Source organism: Seriola aureovittata, chromosome 18, assembly GCF_021018895.1.
Source record: "Seriola aureovittata isolate HTS-2021-v1 ecotype China chromosome 18, ASM2101889v1, whole genome shotgun sequence".
Lineage (NCBI taxonomy): Eukaryota > Metazoa > Chordata > Actinopteri > Carangiformes > Carangidae > Seriola > Seriola aureovittata.
This window is the reverse complement of record NC_079381.1, coordinates 3376106-3397500: the sequence shown is the minus strand read 5'-3', so window position 1 is coordinate 3397500 and position 21395 is coordinate 3376106. Positions and strand designations below refer to the sequence as shown.

Genomic DNA, 21395 nt, shown 5'->3' with positions numbered 1-21395 from the left:
TGTATCTCAAGAAAAATCGCAAGTTCTTAGTTGAACTGTAGAACATTTTTTCATTTGAACAATTAAATATGTTTGAGGCCTAAAGAAAAGCACAGACACACCTGAATGAACAGTTAAGAGATTCATAATGCCTTCTACAAGGTATCTAAACATACACTTGATACCAATGTCAAAGGAGGAAACATGAGCAAAGAGCATATGTTCTATCATGTTCACAGAGAACTCAGGTGCATTTCAGAGCTGATACCAATGGCCACTACCAGACCTTTGCAAACAAGGGGCTCGTCCGGGAGTTGAACCCGGGACCTCTCGCACCCAAAGCGAGAATCATACCCCTAGACCAACGAGCCACAAAAGGTTGAAATTTATCTCAAGAAAAATCGCAAGTTCTAAGTTGAGCTTTAGAACATATTTTCTTTTGAACAATTAAATATTTTTGTGAGGTCTAAGGAAAAGCACAGTGAGACGTGAATGAAAAGTTAAGAGATTCATAACGCCTTCGACAAGGTATCTAAACATACACTTGATACTAATGTCAAAGGAGGAGACATGAGCAAAGAGCACATGTTCTAAGAAAACTCAGGTGCATTTCAGGGCTGATATCAATGGCCACTACCAGACCTTTGCAAACAAGGGGCTCGTCCGGGAGTTGAACCCGGGACCTCTCGCACCCTAAGCGAGAATCATACCCCTAGACCAACGAGCCATAAAAGGTTAGCATTTATCTCAAGAAAAATCGCAATCACAGACACACCTGAATGAACAGTTAAAAGATTCATAATGCCTTCGACAAGGTATCTAAACATACACTTGATAGCAATGTCAAAGGATGAGACATGAGCAAAGAGCATATGTTCTATCATGTTCACAGAGAACTCAGGTGCATTTCAGGGCTGATACCAATGGCCACTACCAGACCTTTGCAAACAAGGGGCTCGTCCGGGAGTTGAACCCGGGACCTCTCGCACCCAAAGCGAGAATCATACCCCTAGACCAACGAGCCACAAAAAGTTGAAATTTATCTCAAGAAAAATCGCAAGTTCTAAGTTGAGCTTTAGAACATATTTTCTTTTGAACAATTAAATATTTTTGTGAGGTCTAAGGAAAAGCACAGTGAGACATGAATGAAGAGTTAAGAGATTCATAACGCCTTCGACAAGGTATCTAAACATACACTTGATACTAATGTCAAAGGAGGAGACATGAGCAACGAGCGCATGTTCTCAGAAAATTCAGGTGCATTTCAGGGCTGATAGCAATGGACACTACCAGACCTTTGCAAACAAGGGGCTCGTCCGGGAGTTGAACCCGGGACATCTCGCACCTGAAGCGAGAACCATACCCCTAGACCAACGAGCGACAAAAGGTTAGCATTTCATTTCATTTGAACATGTAAATAAGTTTGTGAGGCCTGAAGACATACACAGTCAGACTTTAATGAACAGTCAAGAGACTCATAATGCCCTCTAAAAGGCATGTAAACACTTTATCCTAACATCAAAGGAGGAAACATAAGCAAGAATATCCATTTTCTAGAACAACCCCTTGGCAAAATAGAGGGTGAAGTAAAACGTAGAGAATAGACAAGAAAAATGGCATTCCATTCCTTCTGTAGATTCCATAGACTTGTAGAATCAATGCCGGGGTACATTGAAGGTGTTCTGGTGGCCCAAAAACATGTTAAGAGTTCATGTTAGTTTTTTCTGTCATTTGTCACCCTTGTGCACATGTGCTTTTTGCAATGTCCAAATGATACACCCTCTTAATTGCTCTGGTAGGTTTACTTTGACACACATGTGGAGAACAACCATCACTGTATCATTCCAAAGGGCTGGTGTGACACAAACAGCCACCACTGTTGAATTCCAAACATTGGGATCATCAAGGAGTTGAACCCAGGTCCTCTCTCACCCTAAGCGAGAATCATACCCCTAGACCAACGAGCCACGAAACATTGAAGTTTATCTCAAGAAATATCACAAGTTCTAAGTTGAGCTTTGGAACATTTTTTCATTTAAATATGTTTGTGAGGCCTAAAGAAATGCCTAAATTAAAGCCAAAGACTGATCTGTGATTTCAGCTGCATTAACTGTAACATGAGCAATCAGAGATATAGTTAGAAGAGACAGACTATCTTTCTTTTTCAAAGAAATTTTTTTAGGCTTTTGCTTTTATTACATTCATAGTAACAGAGAGGGGATGACAAGCAGAAAAGGGCCACGGCAAGGACTTAGTCCTAATTACACGCGCTCCACCAGCGGAGCCACTAGAACAAAGTCGCCTGTCTGTTATCCTACCTTTTTTTTTTTTGATCATTGACTTTGTATGTTTTGGTCTTGTGGCATCTCTCCCTCATTCCTAGTGTTTCTACAGTTTTTCCCACTCCCTTGTGTCTTCGTTTCTCTCTCACACATCAAGCGAGCTGTCATGCTGATCCCACCTCCAGTCAGGAGGAGAGTTTGAAACAGACACATTAACACCAAGTTCAAATATAAAAGAAACATGAAACACGAATGATGCTATGTGCCAAAGGAGAAAGATGTTCCAGCCTTTTATTGAGATTGAGATATGCATGTCAGCTCCTCTGCGACCTACAGAGTCCCATTATAAAACTCTCTTATGTATTCGGATACTTTTGAAGGAGTATAATTCCAACTTTGGTGATTCAGCAGAGAATCTGCTGTTGTTCCAACAGCAAATGGTCATTACAGGATGCTAATTAATTTCATTCTGTCGATATTTGAGCAGTGAAGGGTGCTGCAGTATTCTAATGTAGAAACACTATTCAAAGGGGAACTTTACAATAACTGATTGTGAGCAAAACATGTTACTAGGTTGAACTTGCCCAGTTTTATGTCTCACACTCATTTAATCAGTAACAGGACCCAAAAGCACACACTGCTTTGCAGAAACCACTCCTCTTCCTGTAAGGAACCCAAGCATAATAACCACTCCTTCCTCTTCTTGTTCTAAAGTTCAGCCAGTCGTTTTTATAACAGATGCTTCCGGCTTTCTGCCCCCTTCAGAGATCTGCCACTTTACAGATCCCAGTGTGTAATCGTAATTCTGTGAATTTCCAACAGACGAGCCCTATTCACTGCAGATGAGCAAGTGAAAATTGAGAAAAGAAATCGAGCTTTGGTTTGGATCATATGGCAGCTTTTACTTGGAAGTGATTTGACTTTCGCCGTCTCTCGGAAGTGAAATGGCGCAGCGAGGAATTCAGCTGGACGAGGAAAAACTCTGCTGTTCCATCTGTTTGGATCTACTGAAGGATCCAGTGACTATTCCCTGTGGACACAACTACTGTATGAGCTGTATTAAAAGTCACTGGGATCAAGAGGATCAGAGGAGGATCCACAGCTGTCCTCAGTGCAGACAGACCTTCAGACCAAGACCTGTCCTGGTGAAAAACACCATGTTAGCAGAGTTAGTGGAGGAACTGAAGAAGACTGGACTCCAAGCTGCTCCAGCTTATCACTGCTATGCCAGACCTGAAGATGTGGCCTGTGATTTCTGCACTGGGAGAAAGCTGAAAGCTCTCAGGTCCTGTCTGCAGTGTCAGGTGTCTTACTGTGAGCAGCACCTCCAGCCTCACTATGAATCTCCTGCCTTTAAACAACATAAACTGGTCAACCCCTCAAAGAAGCTCCAGGAGAACATCTGTACTCGTCATGGTGAAGTGATGAAGATTTTCTGCCGCACTGATCAGCAGTGTATCTGTTATCTCTGCTCCATGGCTGAACATAAAGAACACGACTTTGTCTTGGCAGAAGCAGAAAGGGCTGAGAGGCAGAGAGAGCTCGGAATGAGTCGCCAAATAATCCAGCAGAGGATCCAGGGCAGAGAGAAAAATGTGAAGGTGCTTCAGCAGGAGGTGGAGGCCATTAATCACTCTGCTGATAAAGCAGTGACAGACAGTGAGAAGATCTTCACAGATCTGATCCGTCTCATGGAGAAAAGAAGCTCTGATCTGAAAAAGCAGATCAGATCCCGGCAGAAAACTGAGGTCAGTCGGGCCAAACAGTACGAGGAGGAACTGCAGCAGGAGATCACCAGACTGAGGAGGACAGATGCTGAGCTGGAGGAGCTCTCACACACACCTGATCACTCCCACTTTCTCCGCAATTACACTTCACTGTCACAAGCCAGTGAATGTACAGACTCACCCAGCATCAATATCCGTCCTCTGAGCTACTTTGAGGATGTGATGGCAGCTGCATCAGAGGCCAGAGACAAATTATGTGACATTTTTAATGAGTTATGGCCCAAGATCTCACTGACAGTGGCTGAAGTGAACGTTTTACTGCCGCCAGCAGAGCCCAAGACCAGAGGTGAATTCTTACAATATTCACAACAAATCACACTGGATCCAAGCACAGCTCACACATTGTTGATATTACAAGGGAACAGAAAAGCAGCAGTAATGGAACCATCATTTTTAGGAGTGGTGCAGTTTGCAGTAGACTTATATGTCAGAGAATCAGAATCACCCAGTTTCACTAACAGGATTCAGGTCCTGAGCAGAGAGAGTCTGACCAGACGTTGTTACTGGGAGGTGGAGTGGAGTGGAGGAGGAGTTTCAGTAGCAGTCACATACAAGGACATAAACAGAACAGGAGTTGAAAGTGGATTTGGACACAATGATAAGTCTTGGGTTTTAGAATGTGTCAACAAAAGTTATGAATTCAGACATGACAAAAGAAAAACTCCCGTCTCAGGCCCTCAGTCCTCCAGAGTAGGAGTTTACCTGGATCACAGAGCAGGTGTTCTGTCCTTCTACAGCGTCTCTCAAACCATGACTCTCCTCCACAGAGTCCAGACCACATTCACTCAGCCTCTCTATGCTGGACTTAGGCTTGATTTTGTATCTACAGCTGAGCTGTGTGAGCTCAAGTAGACTGATTCAGTTTTGTTACTGAGCTCTCTTTGCTGTAGTGTTTTAGTGCCGGACTTTCCAGAGATCATCTGCCCATCAGGTGACTCTGATGTCTTCTTTCATATTTCTGAAATTTTTATCCATAGTTTTTTAAAGAATAACAGAAATAATGCATTAGAAATTATAGCAAAAAATATACATTTATCAATTTCAGATATTTCTTATTTTAATCTGTGCAGTGACATTGTGATAAGAACCATTCCTGCAAGCTAAAGTATATCCTTTGATTTGAAAGGTCAGGGCAACAGGGAGGTATCTCAGAACGTGACACATATTTAGAAAAGAAATAAACGGACAGTTGTAATACAGAGCTAAATCTCATGATGCACTTTATTAGATTTTGGGGTATTTGTAGTGAAATACACAGATTTTTGCCAAATTCTAGAGATCTTTGAAAAAAACTGCTGGTATTGACAATTTTATTTATGAGAAATCTGAAACTTATTGTGTGGTCTATGTAAATCTTTTCTTTTGTGTGTTTTCCTTCCTGTTTTGTTATATACTGTATATATATATATATATATATATATATATATATATATATATATATATTGTTGCTGTAATATTTTCTAGTGTGTCTGTCTCACTTCATGGGACCTTAAGGAGCAGCAAAACAAGCCTTGTCTCTATCACTGAATCATTAATCATATGTTAATCAAATCAATTAATCACAATTAATCAATCAATCAATAAAGTTGTTTTTGCTAAAGAATTACATTGTTGTAAGTTATTTTTAGTTTGTGAATTCATTACTCACCTGTCAAAACTGCTGGAGAAAACATTAAACTAAGTTGTAACTAAAACAGTAGAACACATTTTCCTACCCTAAAACGCAACAAAGTGAAAGATGTTTAGTGCAGATGTAAAATCTAAATTATGATTCTGAAAAATATGGTTGACAAAACTGCTTAAATGTGTAAAGGTTTATTTCAGGATTTTTCTTTTCTGGCTGGTTTTTTGGAATATGTTTATTTATTTTAAGTTTGTTTAAGGGTGTGTATGTGTTATGTATACATTGATGTATTATATAGGCTATATATGAATAAGGCTTTTTGTTGCTTGTTGCTGTGGGGGCAGAAAAACTTTTTCATAAGTAACTCGATCGATCATCAGTCATTAACATCAATGCACACATACCAGTGAACATGGAGTAGAGTCTATGACTGATTTTAACTGATGTATTTAACTTCCTCTGGTAGTTTCCTAGTTTGAACAGCAGGTGGAGCTGCTGCGTGAAACAATGACCTGAGACTAAATCATCCAACAGTCAACGTGTCCCTCACTGGGTGCAGCCATAGTTAAATAAAATACTACACATTAATCAGTATGTACATCATAATGTACACAAGTCTAAAAAAAAAAAGTTTTTTTTTAATTCATTTTTTAGAGAAGTTTTTAAAAATCATGTTTTTCTCAATCAACGAGATAATTATCTCGTTATTTGAGAAAAAAGTATTATTTTTAAATTTTTTTTACAGATAAGTTTTTAGAAAATCATGTTGTTTTGAATCAATGAAACAATTATGTCGTTGCTTCAGAAAAATATCTGAAACAACAACATTATTAACACACACTTTTATCTACATATATTTTCCTGAGAAACAGATTTGTGTGATTGAGCATCATTTTAATGCTGACAAGAAACACAACCAATCGGATTTGCTGTTATGGGACTGACGTTTCCATTCTGGCCAATCAGCGCTAGAGACCTGTGCAGTAGGGAAGAAGGCGTATTCTCCTCTGACCGTTACAGCGAGCTGAGGCTGGGCTGATGTAAAGTTGCGTGTCCGTGGCTGAATAGGCACCACCGGCAGTCACTCCTGGGGGTTTCATTTCCATTGTTTTGAATCAAAATTATTTAGTTTCCCCTCCTTAGTGGACTGTCGTAGCAACTGGACTGACATGGCGGAGATAACAAAAGGTGTGGAGCAAGTCTCAGTGGGTAAGAAGGAAAGTAGCTTAGACCAAAGGTAGCTAGCTAGTTAGCCAGCTACCAGAGACATGTGTGTGTCGCGTATTGCATCAGTTTTAGATGTGTTAGCAGCTAGCATGTAGCTAAGGCTGGTTTCTGATTCGATGTACACTCAAATGGAACATATTTACACAGACGCGAACATACGTAGGGCAGCCGCCTGAATAAAAGTCGCAGAACCTAAGCTAATATGTAGCTATGCCAGCTGTCAGTATGCAATGCAGCAGCTAAGAGGCTGCGTCACTCAGTTAACCCGGTGTATGAATCTGACCTCGCTTTGTAATTATTCTGTCTTTTAGTCGCTCCATAATATCAATTAATTCTGTTGATTCCATAGAGACACCGGATGTGACTTCAGTTTCGTCTCTCAGCGTTTCACTATATGTAGGATCAAGCTAGTCTGGATCCACCCAGAGACATCTATAAAGAAAGTGTATATAAAGATCTATAGTAGGCTACACATCGCACCTCATGTCAGTGTGAAAGTGAAAGAGTGATGAGCCTCTGTGCCTCTGGTGGCTAATGGGTGCTGCCTCCTTAAAGCACTGACTGTTTTGAAGCAAATCATGAACATTTTTACAAATTTTACAGCAAATATTGGCGATGATTTTGAAAATGGAAGATTTTAAGGTGGAGGAAACCCTGGTCGTATCTGTAACCTCTGGGCACATCCTTTGGTGTATTTTTGGTCTGGGGCTGCTTTTCACATACTTCATGTTAGGGCTTAATTCAATTTCTGCAATAACTTTAAATGTCAATGTAGGTTTTGAATTTGTAATGCCGCATCTGCGCTAGAGGGTTCTGTTTAATGTGATTTGAACATATTGTACTTTTAATTATATTCCCCACAGTAACTGTGAATATGCTCATATTATTTTCACTCACTTTGTGATATTGAGCAATGGTGGGGCATACTTGAACATACATGTATTTACAGAACTGAGGTTACATCCAGGTATTTTCAGTTTTGCCATAAGTCATTAGTGGACAGGAAGCTGTTGCTGCACAGTCACTGTTTATGTTCTTTGTTTTACTCTGAGCTTCTCTTCAACTTGGTTTATTGTTAATAATCTCCACAACAATCGTAAACTTGTAGGAGTAAACTCAGGAAGTCCAAGCTGACTCAGTTGTCCACATACTTTTGGACATATACAGTATGTTTATGGATGTGTTTGCTTTGATTGGAAGGTGTCACTAACCCAAACCTCCCTGCAGAGTCCCTTTTGTGACATCGCCGGCATATTGTTACCAGTCTGGTAAAGCCTCGTATGACTAAGCACTTTCAAATGTTTGTCCGTGAGGCAAAACCTGACTCATCCTTCAACAAGGCTTTTGTTGGTGTTAATGGAAATATACATATCTGGATTTTACGGTCTCAGGGAGAATCCGTTCTCTGTCATTCATCTTGCCGCTTTGGGCATCAGGAGTTTAATTTTGTATGAAAAATAGCTTAATAACTTCCTTAAACAGCTGCAAACTTTAATTTCTAGCAAATATTAAAAACCATGGTTTTCACAGGTATTTTTTATTGACTGGGAGGGAGTCAGGCATCTCACTCTGCCTCTGTTTCTCAGGTGAGCTGTATGTGTCGGACAAAAGTGGCAGCGACCAGGATGGAGACGGCACGGAGCAGAAACCCTTCAAAACTCCTCTCAAGGTCAGCAGTCATGTAGCATGATGTACCACTACTTTTATTATATATTCAGGTATGTGGCATTTAAAGTGCTTCATGCAAGCAGTGATATTATTGATGTCATGTGTGTCAACACCTTGTTGTGTTATCAAATCCTCACAGGCTCTGATGTTTGCTGGGAAGGAGCCGTTCCCAACCATTTATGTAGAATCACAGAAGGAGGGAGAGGTTGGTTAAAAAGTTATTAATATTATTCATATGTTTGTTTGTTTTGCACTTTAACCTTCATGATATCTTCCTACTAAAAACACAGGAAATGATCCTGTCTTGGTTTACATGAAGAAATCCTTTCTTTACTGTTCTGTGCACAAGTTAGCAGTTTGTTTTTCCAGTCAAAGCAGCAGCATCTGCTTTCACTTCCTAGTTTATCCTCTCACAGGAAGGTTGCTGTCACTGTGATTGTTTGCTGCTGTGTTTGGCTGCTGTTGAAAACCTTCAGAAATCAGGTCATGATGCTGCTTGATGTACTCGATACTGTACACTGTAGCTCACATAGACTAGGCCTCACATAGACTAAAATTTAGAAAAAGCATTGACATGTAAAAACCCACAGTCCCTCAATGAAAAGAAGAAGCTTACCCACTTTATACGCTGCCTTTATTAGTTCACTGGAAGTTTCTTAGTCTCTTCATCAATGTGTTTCTTCTCTTTCTGTTCCTTAGCGTTGGGCGGTTATTTCTAAAACGCAGATGAAGAATGCAAAGAAGGCCTTCAACCGTGAGCAGATGAAGAGTGATGCCAAAGAGAAGAAGGAGGTGTGTGTGTGTGTGTGTGTGTGTGTGTGTGTGTCGAGCGCGTGTGTGTGTGCGTGCATGTGTGCAAGCTTCAGATCAGCTTCTGCCACAGGAACATAGAATAGATGGTTTATTTTAAGGGCAACTTCATGTTTTTTCCCTCTATCAGTGAATCATAAGGATATTTGTTTTTCATTCTGTGTGCTGCTTTAGCGTCTTTAAATGTTTGCTGCATGTTTGTTGTGCAGACAGAGGACAACGACAGGAGAGAGAAGAACCTGGAGGAAGCCAAGAAGATCGTCATTGAGAAAGACCCCAGCCTGCCTGACCCTGAATCGGTCAGACTCTCACATTCACACTGTTTCTGTTATTGAACTACTCCTGACGTTGGTGAATGTAACTGTTAAAACTTTAATCTAATGCTTTTTGGGGCAATTAATTTTTATTATTGAGCATTTATAACCAGTATAAAAATATTTAATCTGGATTATATTTTACAATAACACATTATATAAGCAGTTGAAAGTATCAGAACTGGAGGATGTTATCATTGTATACGATTACAACTATAGTATATTATCATTATCATTAAAGTGTTTATATTATGGATGTGGATGAAAATGAGGAGTTGCAGTTGTTGACAAATACATTACTGAAAAATGTCCTTACACGTGCTTACCTATTATACTTATTATAAACCCTTTATTTAAGGAATAGTTTGACATGTTGCCAACTTTCAGACTTATATATGAGAAGATCGATCGGTATCATTACATTTCATTTCAATCCAAAGAACTTTATTTATCCTCAAATTCACAAAATTACAAATCTGACCAGATATTCAATTCCAACTTTCGGTAGTTGACAGCTGTTGATGTGCTCTGTGCGACAAACTTCTTTTTATCTGTACAAGTAATGTCCTGAGGTTCAGTGCTCAGCCCTCGATGTGAGTGAGCTAAAGAAGAGGGGGGATGTGTTTTACAGGTTAAAATTCTGCATCTGGAGCCAAAGAGAGGTCAAAGAGTCAAAGTGTTTGGATGGGTTCATCGCCTTAGGAGACAAGGTGAGGAGCATAACACATGAAAACAATGGGTTTTAACTTTTTGTTGTTCTTGATCAATTTTCAGTCAAATCACACCACTGAGTGTGAAGTTGGTTTATGTGTTAGATTCGTTTCTGTCTCTGCTGTATGAGTTGACTGTTCACTGTATATTTTTGTCTCTTCCAGGGAAGAACCTGATGTTCATTGTGCTGAGAGATGGAACTGGTTTCCTCCAGTGTGTCCTGTCTGATAAACTGGTACAACTTTATAACTTCTTCTTTTCACAGCCTTTAAAGTAGGTTACATCACTGTGCTGTCATTTTTGGTCTTTATACATGTAATATAACAATTTAAGATTGGACAAAATGTTTATATTGTAAAAAGGGTTAATGTGTGAAGGGGTAAAAGCACCAAAGGACAACAAAAGTAAAGCTACTAGGTCTAAGCAATTTTATTTTTAAATTAAATTAAATTGAAACAGGATAAAGTTCCCATTTTGACATGCATATGTTTTGTATATACATGGGAAGGTTAGCATTTGGTTGTTTATTCTTTTTAAAATGTACCAATTTACAATTCAATATAAGGCACTTCAAAAAGAATTGGCACATTTTGGTGGAAAGTTATTGAAATCACACATGTTGAAGTTTAATTTTTCAAGCTGAGAGGTTGATCAAGATTGTGACCAACGTGTTTTCTTCTTGTCTTCAGTGCCAGTGCTACAACGGCTTGCTGCTGTCCACAGAGAGTACAGTGGCTCTGTACGGGACTGTCACTCCAGTTCCTGAGGGGAAACAGGTAAACACACCTGCTGCCACAGTTAACACCTGCAGTACACACACACACTAACCTACACACACACACACACACACACACACACACACAGCAAAGCAGGTCGCTGAGGGAAATGTGGTTACGCAGGAAATCAGACAACAAGTTTACATCCGCTTGAAAGTAGTACCTTATTCTTTTTCACTGGCTCAGCTGTCGACAGCGGAATATTTGAAACCCAGATACAGCTGATGATGAGAGTGCAGGCTGCAGGGAGACACTGAATGAGCCAGTGAAGACGAAAAAAGTACTCCTTACTAACATGGTTACGTCTCAAGGGGAATGCTGGACTGTGAGTGTGTTGTAGACTATATGACCCACCCATTGCTCCTGATTCTAAACTTGTTAGTGGGTTTAAACAGTTAAAGAACATTTTAGTTACACAATGATGATAAGAAACATAAAACCTGCAGGGACCCAATGTTTCATCCTGCCACAATTTTGTAATAAACCGAAGAAAATTTTTTACACTTCTCATAATAGTATAATCCCCTGAAACACTGAGCCTCTCCTCTTTCACAAGAAAGGGTTGTGAAATCATGTGCTAGTCCAACCAACTGAGAAACTCAGTAGCACCAGTGTTACCAGTGAAATACAATACGTGAATAAAACATGATGAGGTCGTCAGTGAGTTTTTGTCTTCCTCTCCCAGGCGCCCGGAGGCCATGAGCTGCACTGTGACTTCTGGGAGCTGATCGGTTTAGCTCCGGCGGGCGGGGCAGACAACCTGCTGAACGAAGAGTCTGATGTCGACGTCCAGCTGAACAACCGTCACATGCTGATCAGAGGAGAGAACGTCTCCAAGGTCCTCCGAGTCCGATCCACCGTCACACAGTGCTTCAGGGATCACTTCTTCAGCCAGGGATACTACGAGGTGAAGCACAGCAACTGAAATGACAAGTTATTCCTTGATACAGTCACGTTTGAGTTTCAAATATATTCTATATATTTTTCATTTTTAAAAAAAGGTTCTTCAGTTCCAGGTTCATAACAAATCCTCTAATTTTATTTTAATTAATTGAATTTATTTTTTGTGAGCAAAGAGCAACGTAAAAAACATTTGATTATAGAAGACTTCTCACTTTTAGCTGGTTCAGACTGTTGCTTTAATTGGTTGACATGACTCACATCACAGATGGCAGGTTATATCAGCTGTAGCTTCTGCTCGGATTGGAATAAAAAAGGTGCCAGGTCTGTAAAAGTCAAGTGTTGACCTTCACTAAAATAAACAAGCACCTTTTCTTTCTTTTCTCCTCAGCCACAGGCTCCGAGTTCTGTGCAGCTGAATAACTACATCTTAACAAGTCATTTGGCCTCTTACTGAATTCTGAATTATTATTGTCATGGCAGTGCAGTTTTACTAGAGAGTCTCTTTGAGGCAGCAAGACAAGGGTTCATTTTTCTCTTGTTCAGCTACTTGGTTTATGTGCACATTTTATCTAAAAATGTCCGCAGCCAGAGTTTGTAGACTTCAGCTGATTGTCTTATCTAGAGCTTCAGTAGCAATCTGCCAAATATGAGTCCATTACCAAATCTGCTTTTCAAATCCATTATTGACTATGTTGAGTTATCTTAAAGTTCCTTAAGATTTCAGTCTTGGTTGATTTAGCAACACCGTGGTTATTGTCATAATGGTAAGTGTGGTTTAATACTATAACAAACAGCCATGGAGCAGCTGCTTTGTCAGAAACCCAACAGAAGAGCAGCTGATGTGTCCGTTTCTAGTGCAGCCAAACAAACTCAAGTTGTTTTAATGTAGTGAGTCAAAAGTTCTGACAACCAGGATCTGATTCCATGCTGCACACGCCACAAGTAGTTTTCCAAACAAAAGCGGGACACAGTAAAGTTTGTTACCTTGCTGAGGTGTTGGAGTTGTGCTCCTGACTTTTCCATTGATGCCTTGGAAGAATTTAAAACTTGTGCGGAACATGATCACTGTCTTAGTTTGTAGAAGCATTTCTAATGAATGCTTGTGGTTAACTGCAGTCATCAATACACAGCATTTCCTGTGACTGCTTCACAATAAAAATAACTGCATGCTTTGCTTTTTCGAATGCTTTTAATGTGACGCAATATTAGGAAATGTTTGTTTGGCTAAGCAGTAACTTAATACAGCTCTGATACAGCTGCAGTAAACAGTAAGGCTGATAAAAATGAGGTGCAAAGATTACATGCATGTGTGTTTGTGTAGGTAATCAATTAAGTCAGTGTGGGAATGACAAATTCTGCAAATAAAATTAAATACTACTATATAGAGAGTTAATTACATAATATAAATATAGTGAATGGCTGTTGCTCAATTAAAAAATGCAGGCCATGAATAATAACAAGTTTTATTTCATGAACACCTTCAGGATTATTACTTTTAATACAATTTAAGAACTATCCTGCCATCTGAATGTTTTGTATGTTGGTCTGTGCACATGAAGCAGAGGGGATTAAAGATTCAGTGAGCGTCTTACAGCAGATATACATGGTGTTCTGTTGTAGATCAGAAAACTGGGAGCTCAGGATCACAGATTCTCTAACGGCTGTTTTGTTTCCTGCTTTTTCACTGGGTGTAGATCACTCCTCCGACCCTGGTGCAGACTCAGGTGGAGGGCGGCTCCACACTGTTTAACCTCAACTACTTTGGCGAGCAGGCATACCTGACACAATCATCCCAGCTCTACCTGGAGACCTGCATACCTGCCCTGGGCGACACCTTCTGCATCGCCCAGTCGTACCGGGCCGAGCAGTCTCGCACCCGGAGACACCTGTCTGAGTGAGTGTGCTGTTCAATGCATTCACAAATAACTACACTAAATTAGCTCTGTGTAGGAACTGAAAAACAGAGAGGAAGAAAGTGTGAACACTGATTCAGACTGTGAATGATGTAGTGTGGTTGAACAGCTGCAGAAACAACTGAGAAACCTCAGTCTGTCCAGAGGAAAATGTACAAATTCATCTTGTTTAGATTATAAATTTCTTTTTTGTCAGAATTTTTGTGAATTTACTTCGTCCTTTAAACATACACACCGAGAAAGTGCAGCAAGATGACATCACATATATCAACATATACCTCGTATTGTATGTCCCAGCACCACACAGCATACCCTCACCCTTCAACCACATTCCCAACATATTATTTCTTGATACATTTCTAAAATACTGAAAAGACATGACATGCATCATGACAGCATCTCAGTTACTGACTTCAGCACAGAATTTGCTCACGCCCAAATATTTACCCTGAAGCTGCACAGTTAGGGTAATTAACTCTGCACTTTTTCCCCTTTACCATCACATTTGGCTTTTAGTCAGAGCACATACTGATAACCGTGACATGGAACTTAAACCTACATCCTACAATGATCATCAGGTATTGCATTATAGTTGGCACGGAGCTACACGCGGTGATTTTGTGCAGTAACAAAAACATGACTTCCACTAACTGAGGAGGTGCCCAAACACAGCCACAGTTTGCTGAACTGTAACAATTACTTATATATAATAAACTTTTTACATCTCTCCAAAGACTGTAGAGGAGGCAGACGAGACACATACAGAAGTCAATCAGGTCAACTATCTTCTTAGTGAACTGGTGCAGCCAGTAAACCTGCTCAGAGGCACTTGAGGGTTTTTTTCTTCTCACATATGATGCTAAATAATTATTAGGTTGAGGTGATCACCGTGTTTCAGTGTGGACAAAAAAAATGATATTTAAACTGTAAGAATATTTCCCTTTATTCAGTTAAAAATGACTCCCACCAAGTCTCTACATATGTAAAAAAGTGTAAAGCCTTTAGTGGCTCCAGAAGGACTTACACAAAGTCTAATGAATAGCCTCAAGTGATGTCACTGTTGTATTGTGGGTAATGTAAGCACCATCTTTTAAAGGGCACTTATTATACTCATTTCTAGCTCTATAGTTTTATTCTGGGACTCCACCGCAGTAGCTCTTCATGATTTACAGTTATTTATCTCAAGCTGTCTGTTATCCAGCCACTCAGTGGAGCCTCTGACTCAAACAGGCAATATCAGCTCAGCTTCTTAACAGCCCACTTTATTCTGATTGACTGAACCTCCTGAAGTCTCCTCCTCTTAACAGTGTCGAGGTTCTGAAAGCAAACTGTAAGACTAACTAACATAATTGACCGGAAATGGAAACTTCTCAAATCCATCTCTACATGTTCAAGCTGAGATCCTATCTGGAAAATGAGGGTGGACATCACGAACATCTGCAGCAACAAAAGTTACAGCAGGACGTCTCTGTTCACTGAGCTTATAAGCCACCCTCTGATTATTTAATTCTGTAACGTCATTAATTAATTAAATTTCCGTTTTCAGGTACACTCACATCGAGGCCGAGTGTCCCTTCATATCGTTTGAGGACCTTCTGAACAGACTGGAGAACCTGGTGTGTGACGTGGTGGACCGAGTGCTCAAATCCCCCGCCGCACAGCTGCTCTACGACATCAACCCGGTACATCACTTTTTTGTGGTAGCGAGTTCAAGTTAAAAGGAGGTGTTAAGGCATCATCAGTTATATACTTGGTGATAATGGCAACAGTGGTAGTAAAGTTGAGCTCCACTGTTCGTTCTTCACCTTGGAAATAGCAGCTGACAAAAACTCAAGGTCCATTTCAAAGCTGTTCTGGAGCTTTTGATCACATAATCTTCATTAGCAGATGGAGTCGTATGGAGTTACATGTGATGGTAGTGTTTGCTGTTTTTTTCCAGAACTTCAAACCCCCCAAGAGGCCGTTCAAGAGGATGAACTACACTGACGCCATCGAGTGGCTGAGAGAGCACGACATCAAGAAGGATGATGGCTCCTACTACGAGTTTGGAGAGGTGACGATTGAACATGACGCACAACACACACCCATCATAATATCTAACACACATCAGTCTCCAAATGAGCTGCTGCTGGTTCAGGTGTCAACATGACACAACTGTATCAGTGGCCGTGAATCTACTTCCATTAGAAGTTGAAAAGAGTATAGTAAAACTGAACAAATAAAATGTACCAGAAGCAGCAAAACAAATAATGGTTTCATTTTTTTGATATATAAAGTTGTATAAAGTATATAGTAGTTTTAAGAAAAGATTTTAAAGGGTAATCCAGTGATTTAGTATTGCACTTTCATTACAGACTCATGAGGTTAAAGTCAAAGCAACATAGTCTGAGATAGTCCTACATTTCTCATAATGCACCTGAGAGTGTCTTTCATTAGAACCCTGCAGGTCTTTAGATCCAGTCCGTCTGGTCTCACCTGCACTTTTCACACAGACTGCTGTCTTTACTGTGAACTGAAGCCCTGATACACATCAGCAACATATGACCAACTCTGACATCTACAGAAGCCGAAAAAGGCCATCTCACAAATATTTTTTTATCCCATTATCTCCAGATAACAAAGCTTGTTTTCTCATTATAATGACTTTGTTAATCAGAGACCAGATGCAGATGCCAACTTCTAGAGCTGTGAAGTGCAAATATCAGGACAACCAGTGATCAACAATATATTTCAATCAAAGGCAGAAATGAGACTGTGGCTTTTCACACAAGATCATTTTCAGATCAGTCCTCATCAGCTAATGAGTCACTAAGGATTGTTGCTAGGGAGAAGTGTTACTCACGACTTAGTGTGTGAGGTTCAGTCAAAGTTGTTTTCTCCTGATAGTATCTACTTATCTCGGGATAACGAGCTTTGTTATGTTGAGATAACGAAAATATATATATATTTGCGAGAATGGCCTTTCTCGGCTTCCGTAGAAATCCCATCTGTGTTTATATGCGAGTGATTTATGAGCTCAGGCTGTTTGTCACTGTATTCATAATGTTGTTCCTCAGTCATGATACTTAAATATAATCAGTTCTCTAACATCTGTTCTGTTATTATTAGACAGCATTGTAAATGCACATTTGCACCTACTGTGAATTTTTGGCAGTAACAACGTCGAAGAAATTGTTACTCAATCAAGTATAAACTGGAGTTTTTACACATCACAGTGGTCTCGGTTTGATATTTAATTAAAGTATGGTCGGTTTTGACGTGTGTTTCCCTCTTTCTGTTGTTTCTCTCTGTCTGTCCTTCTCAGGACATCCCTGAGGCTCCAGAGAGGTTGATGACAGACAGCATCAACGAGACCATCTTGCTCTGTCGTTTCCCAACTGAGATCAAATCCTTCTACATGCAGCGCTGCCCTGAGGACAAACGCCTCACTGAGTCGGTACGAACCTCAATCGCACTCGAATCTAGTTCAATTCTGGGCGTTATGACCTTCTAAACGAGCTGATCATTCAGTCATGTGGGTGTGTTTGTTTCCTGCCACCTGCCCCTGTAATGCAGTAACGTAGTACAACAACAAATCTAAGCCTGCGGGCAACACAACCTGAAAAAACTACAACTTAGTTAATAAAGTTAATGAGGAACTGACCCGCTGCAGGGTGTCCAGTAAGAACTTAACCAGAGACTTAAATATCCAGGAAGCTTCATTCAGGCACCAGATGCATGACAAGTGCAACATGAAGTTCCATGTGCTTCTGTAATATAAATAAATAATGAAACTGTACATCAATAGGTATCAGTATAATTACACAATTACACAGGCCACCGCATCTATGTACACATTAATCTATACGTAAAATAAAGCATTTAACTATCAATGTTACCACTAACAACAAACACTAAAACTGTATGTTGTAAAACAATTAAAAAAAAAAGGAATACATACATTTTCATATGATAAAAGCTGAGGAGAGAATTCGCATAGCGACGCAGCCGCCGCGCAACGCAGACAGTGTGTTCCCGCTGTAAAGTCAGGAAACAAAAGTCTCCTGTTGGCAGTGAACACCACAGATGACCGTACATGAAAGACTGTAAGATGATTGCACATGGTCTGCGAGTTTTGCAGTGATACATATCTAGCTATTTTTAGCTGAGCATCTTGTGCAAAGGTGTATTTATTTATAATAAGAATTGATTATTAACTGCTTAATAAAGAAAGAGTCTACTAAAGGCTAAAAGCTACTATTCAAAGCTCTGATGTTATGTGACTAACTGATGAGCTAACTGTCACTGACTGACTGTCCTGCAGGTTGACGTGTTGATGCCAAATGTTGGTGAGATTGTTGGAGGCTCGATGCGTATCTGGGACGCTGAGGAGCTGCTGGAAGGATACAAGAGGGAGGGAATCGACTCCACCCCATACTACTGGTACACTGACCAGGTAAAGGAAAACTGAGAGTGCTTTTTTTTATTTTTGCACCTTGGCTCAGGCAGGATTCCCTTTTTTCTTCAGCTGTATTAGCTGATGAATCGTTTAGTCTAATCATATTGATCATTAACACAAAGCACCAAAACATTTTCCTGTTATATTATTGTTTTTTTAAGAGTGACAGATGTGACAGATGATACACAGAGAAGCCAGAACAAGTCTTTGGTGAAATGTTGAAATAAAAATATGCTGCAGCGTGTTTTCAAAACATGCACATGACATTTTGGGGCGTCGAAACCTCGCTGAAATGTGCGAAGAAGTCGTCACATCATATAGTGGGCACTTGGCCTCGCTGCGTAGGGTTGTGCCGATGGACCATGATATTGGTGATCGATGATCATCAGAACGATCGGTTCATGCCTTTGCAAATGTCAAGACCAAATTTGAATTGCCACAGTTTCACGTATATAACCGCATATAACCATGATTGCAACATACACACACACACACACACTCACACACACACACACACACACACACACACACACATTCCGACCAGCTGATTGTAAAGAAGCTGCTTGTTGTGTGTAGGAGCTGCTGTGATTTAAGAGCGGAGGAGAGCGACAGACAGATAGAAAACACGTCATTTAGTTCAGTTTGAGAGTGACGCATTATTTGTGATGACAGTTTTGTTTTGACATAGCCATAAAGTGTATTCGTCATCTAAATGTCATCACTCAAGTGTCCGTTTTTTTAGTTAGTCCTCTTTCTCTCTCGCTCATAGGGTAATGTAATATAACGTAACCCCATGGTCATGATCGGGCAACCCTATTACTGAGTTACTGTGTTTGTGTTTGTTTTAGTAATGGTGTGTATTAACAGGCTGCTGCGTCTGACTGTGTGTTTCAGAGGAAGTACGGCACCTGTCCTCATGGCGGTTACGGTCTGGGTCTGGAGCGCTTCCTTACCTGGCTGCTGAACAGACATCACATCAGAGACGTCTGCCTGTACCCACGATTCATCCAGCGCTGCCGACCCTGAACACACACACACACACACACACACACACACACCTATACATTCTGTTAGTTGTATCTGGACCTGGCACGTGAGCCATAAAATCTGTCGCTACATCAAATGTAAAACAAGTCAACGTTTTGTCCTGTTAGCTGTTTTATTTTCTGAAGAGCTCAAATCTCTACAGTGAACTCCATGTCTCTTCACAAACGGTTAGAAATCCCTCTGCCTCATATTACACAGCTCCCTCCTCATTTGTTCTGACTTGAAACCTGAATCTGACCATTTCTGCCTCTGCTGATGCTTGACGGCTGATTATTTAACCAGTAATAAACACTGTAGTTTCTTGTGACTGTACAGTGTGTCTGCAAGTCCTGGAGAAAATGTCTAAAATGTGATTCTCAGTGCTGCTTTTTTCAGTTTACTGTTTATTTTATTATAATTATTCACAGGAATTTGTAAAAGTTTACTTTATGCAGTTGCAGAGATTTATAAACTGCATGATCATTGATTTTAGTACGTAAATATTTGCAAATTCCTGCGGAGATTTGTAGTAAAATAAAGCATAAGTTAAATTTGAATGCTTCAACATGTCGTGGTAAACTATCCACCATCCATACAAACTGTTTGCAGATATGTCAACACTTGAGTAGTTGGTATTATAGATACATTAGGATATTAGACGTACTTAAATCTTAGGTGACTGAACTTGCAGCCACCCTATTGTTTTCTAACGTAAACAATCATGTCAGCTTTCACAACACGTGTCTTTAACTTCAGGACCCAAGTACCTGAACTTGTAGTTGGCTAAAGTAAAACTGATGCCAAATTTGTATTGAAAATCACACAAACACTGTATCAGCAAGATGCAGAGCAAAATCTTGTCAAACAAAACTCTGAATCTGAAAAAAACAAAAATCCCACCTTCTGAAATTCTGAGTCAGATTCACAGAAATATAAACATTAACTTCTGTATCTGAACTAACCTGATGGAGACGTGTGTCCTTCCCTCTAAAGATGTGTGGAGAACAAAAAAGGAAACATTTTCTCATAAGTATGACTTAACCTTTTATAATTGATCTACAGTTACAAGCCGTGCCGCCACACACATACACACACTCGACAAACTTAAATCGCAACAGCAACGCTTTTAAGCACGTTTCATATACTTGGGAACATTTTCTTCTTCTTTCCTGAAAGTAACAGTCTGGAAAAAAAAAAACATGGACAGCAGTCTGTCATCAAATGATGGTGGTTTAGAAATGTGACGGAGGCGTCAGGCCTCAGGGGGTCTCATCATGTTTGTCTGTTCTGCCTCTTCGTCTGAAAATACTCCTCAGATCAATAAACTGCACTTAAATGAGATGTAATTCAAACAGATGGTTGTTTGAGAGTTTTTCTTCAGTTTGGGTGTTTCACCTCATCGCCCAGATCATTTGGTTTTCCATTTCAGACCACAGTTTTTCAGACAAAGCACACTAATTAAAAATACATTTTAAAAAAACAAATTATGAACCATAACTAGTAAAGGAATGGATACATGTACATACTGTACAGTATACTGTATTTTTTAGGATGTACACTTTAAGTAGATTTAAAGTTACACTGTCTTATTTGTCACATTAATATCACTTTATCACATTTATGTACATAATAATGTACTTTCATGTAGCAGTAAAAAGAATTTGTCAATATACTCTTATATCATTGGAAACATTATTAACATTATTACACACACTCATATTCTGATTTCAGAATGAAATGAGACACAAATACATTAAAAGAGATATGGAAGTCATAATGCACTTCCATTAAAGAAGCCGATACTATCGTATGGACAAATGTACACATATTTCACTGGAGTGATAAAAGACAAAGGAATGACAGTTCCAAGTAAATTAATTTAAAATAAAAGATTTGTTTTTGGTGCATTTATTCCTAAATCATGTTATCAATACAGT

General features: G+C 39.7%; 2 protein-coding genes and 3 non-coding genes across 6 annotated transcripts; 2 read left to right on the top strand and 3 right to left on the bottom strand.

Annotated features, from left to right (window-relative positions):
• Positions 1–278: 278 nt before the first annotated feature.
• Positions 279–350, bottom strand: trnap-ugg (transfer RNA proline (anticodon UGG)). Its single transcript has one exon. It is a non-coding gene; the product is annotated as a tRNA-Pro (tRNA).
• A 284-nt stretch (positions 351–634) lies between these two features.
• Positions 635–706, bottom strand: trnap-agg (transfer RNA proline (anticodon AGG)). Its single transcript has one exon. It is a non-coding gene; the product is annotated as a tRNA-Pro (tRNA).
• A 225-nt stretch (positions 707–931) lies between these two features.
• trnap-ugg (transfer RNA proline (anticodon UGG)) lies at positions 932–1003 on the bottom strand. Its single transcript has one exon. It is a non-coding gene; the product is annotated as a tRNA-Pro (tRNA).
• Positions 1004–2997: 1994 nt separating this feature from the next.
• LOC130186062 (tripartite motif-containing protein 16-like) lies at positions 2998–5654 on the top strand. The gene has a single exon (XM_056402780.1). The coding sequence runs from the start codon at positions 3206–3208 to the stop codon at positions 4898–4900; it is 1695 nt and encodes a 564-aa protein (XP_056258755.1). The 5' UTR covers positions 2998–3205; the 3' UTR covers positions 4901–5654.
• A 1035-nt stretch (positions 5655–6689) lies between these two features.
• Positions 6690–20812, top strand: nars1 (asparaginyl-tRNA synthetase 1). 2 transcript variants are annotated; one of them, XM_056403980.1, is made up of 15 exons: positions 6690–6860; positions 8486–8568; positions 8707–8772; positions 9267–9359; positions 9587–9676; positions 10323–10401; positions 10567–10637; positions 11092–11178; positions 11864–12085; positions 13776–13975; positions 15541–15676; positions 15934–16047; positions 17299–17430; positions 18298–18429; positions 19327–20812. In XM_056403980.1, exons 1-15 carry the CDS (start codon positions 6842–6844, stop codon positions 19456–19458), a joined length of 1656 nt encoding a protein of 551 aa, XP_056259955.1. In that variant the 5' UTR covers positions 6690–6841; the 3' UTR covers positions 19459–20812. The 2 variants fall into 2 exon arrangements, with proteins under 2 accessions (XP_056259955.1, XP_056259954.1); XM_056403979.1 differs by having other exon boundaries at positions 6691–6881.
• Positions 20813–21395: the final 583 nt, after the last annotated feature.

Bases quoted from the DNA above. Each gene is read 5' to 3' on its own strand.
- LOC130186062 (XM_056402780.1), top strand. From the start codon at position 3,206: ATGGCGCAGCGAGGAATTCAGCTGGACGAGGAAAAACTCTGCTGTTCC.
- nars1 (XM_056403979.1), top strand. From the start codon at position 6,842: ATGGCGGAGATAACAAAAGGTGTGGAGCAAGTCTCAGTGG. The intron at 8,773-9,266 runs GTTGGTTAAAAA...TCTGTTCCTTAG, and splicing joins AATCACAGAAGGAGGGAGAG to CGTTGGGCGGTTATTTCTAA. The intron at 9,677-10,322 runs GTCAGACTCTCA...TGTGTTTTACAG, and splicing joins GCCTGCCTGACCCTGAATCG to GTTAAAATTCTGCATCTGGA.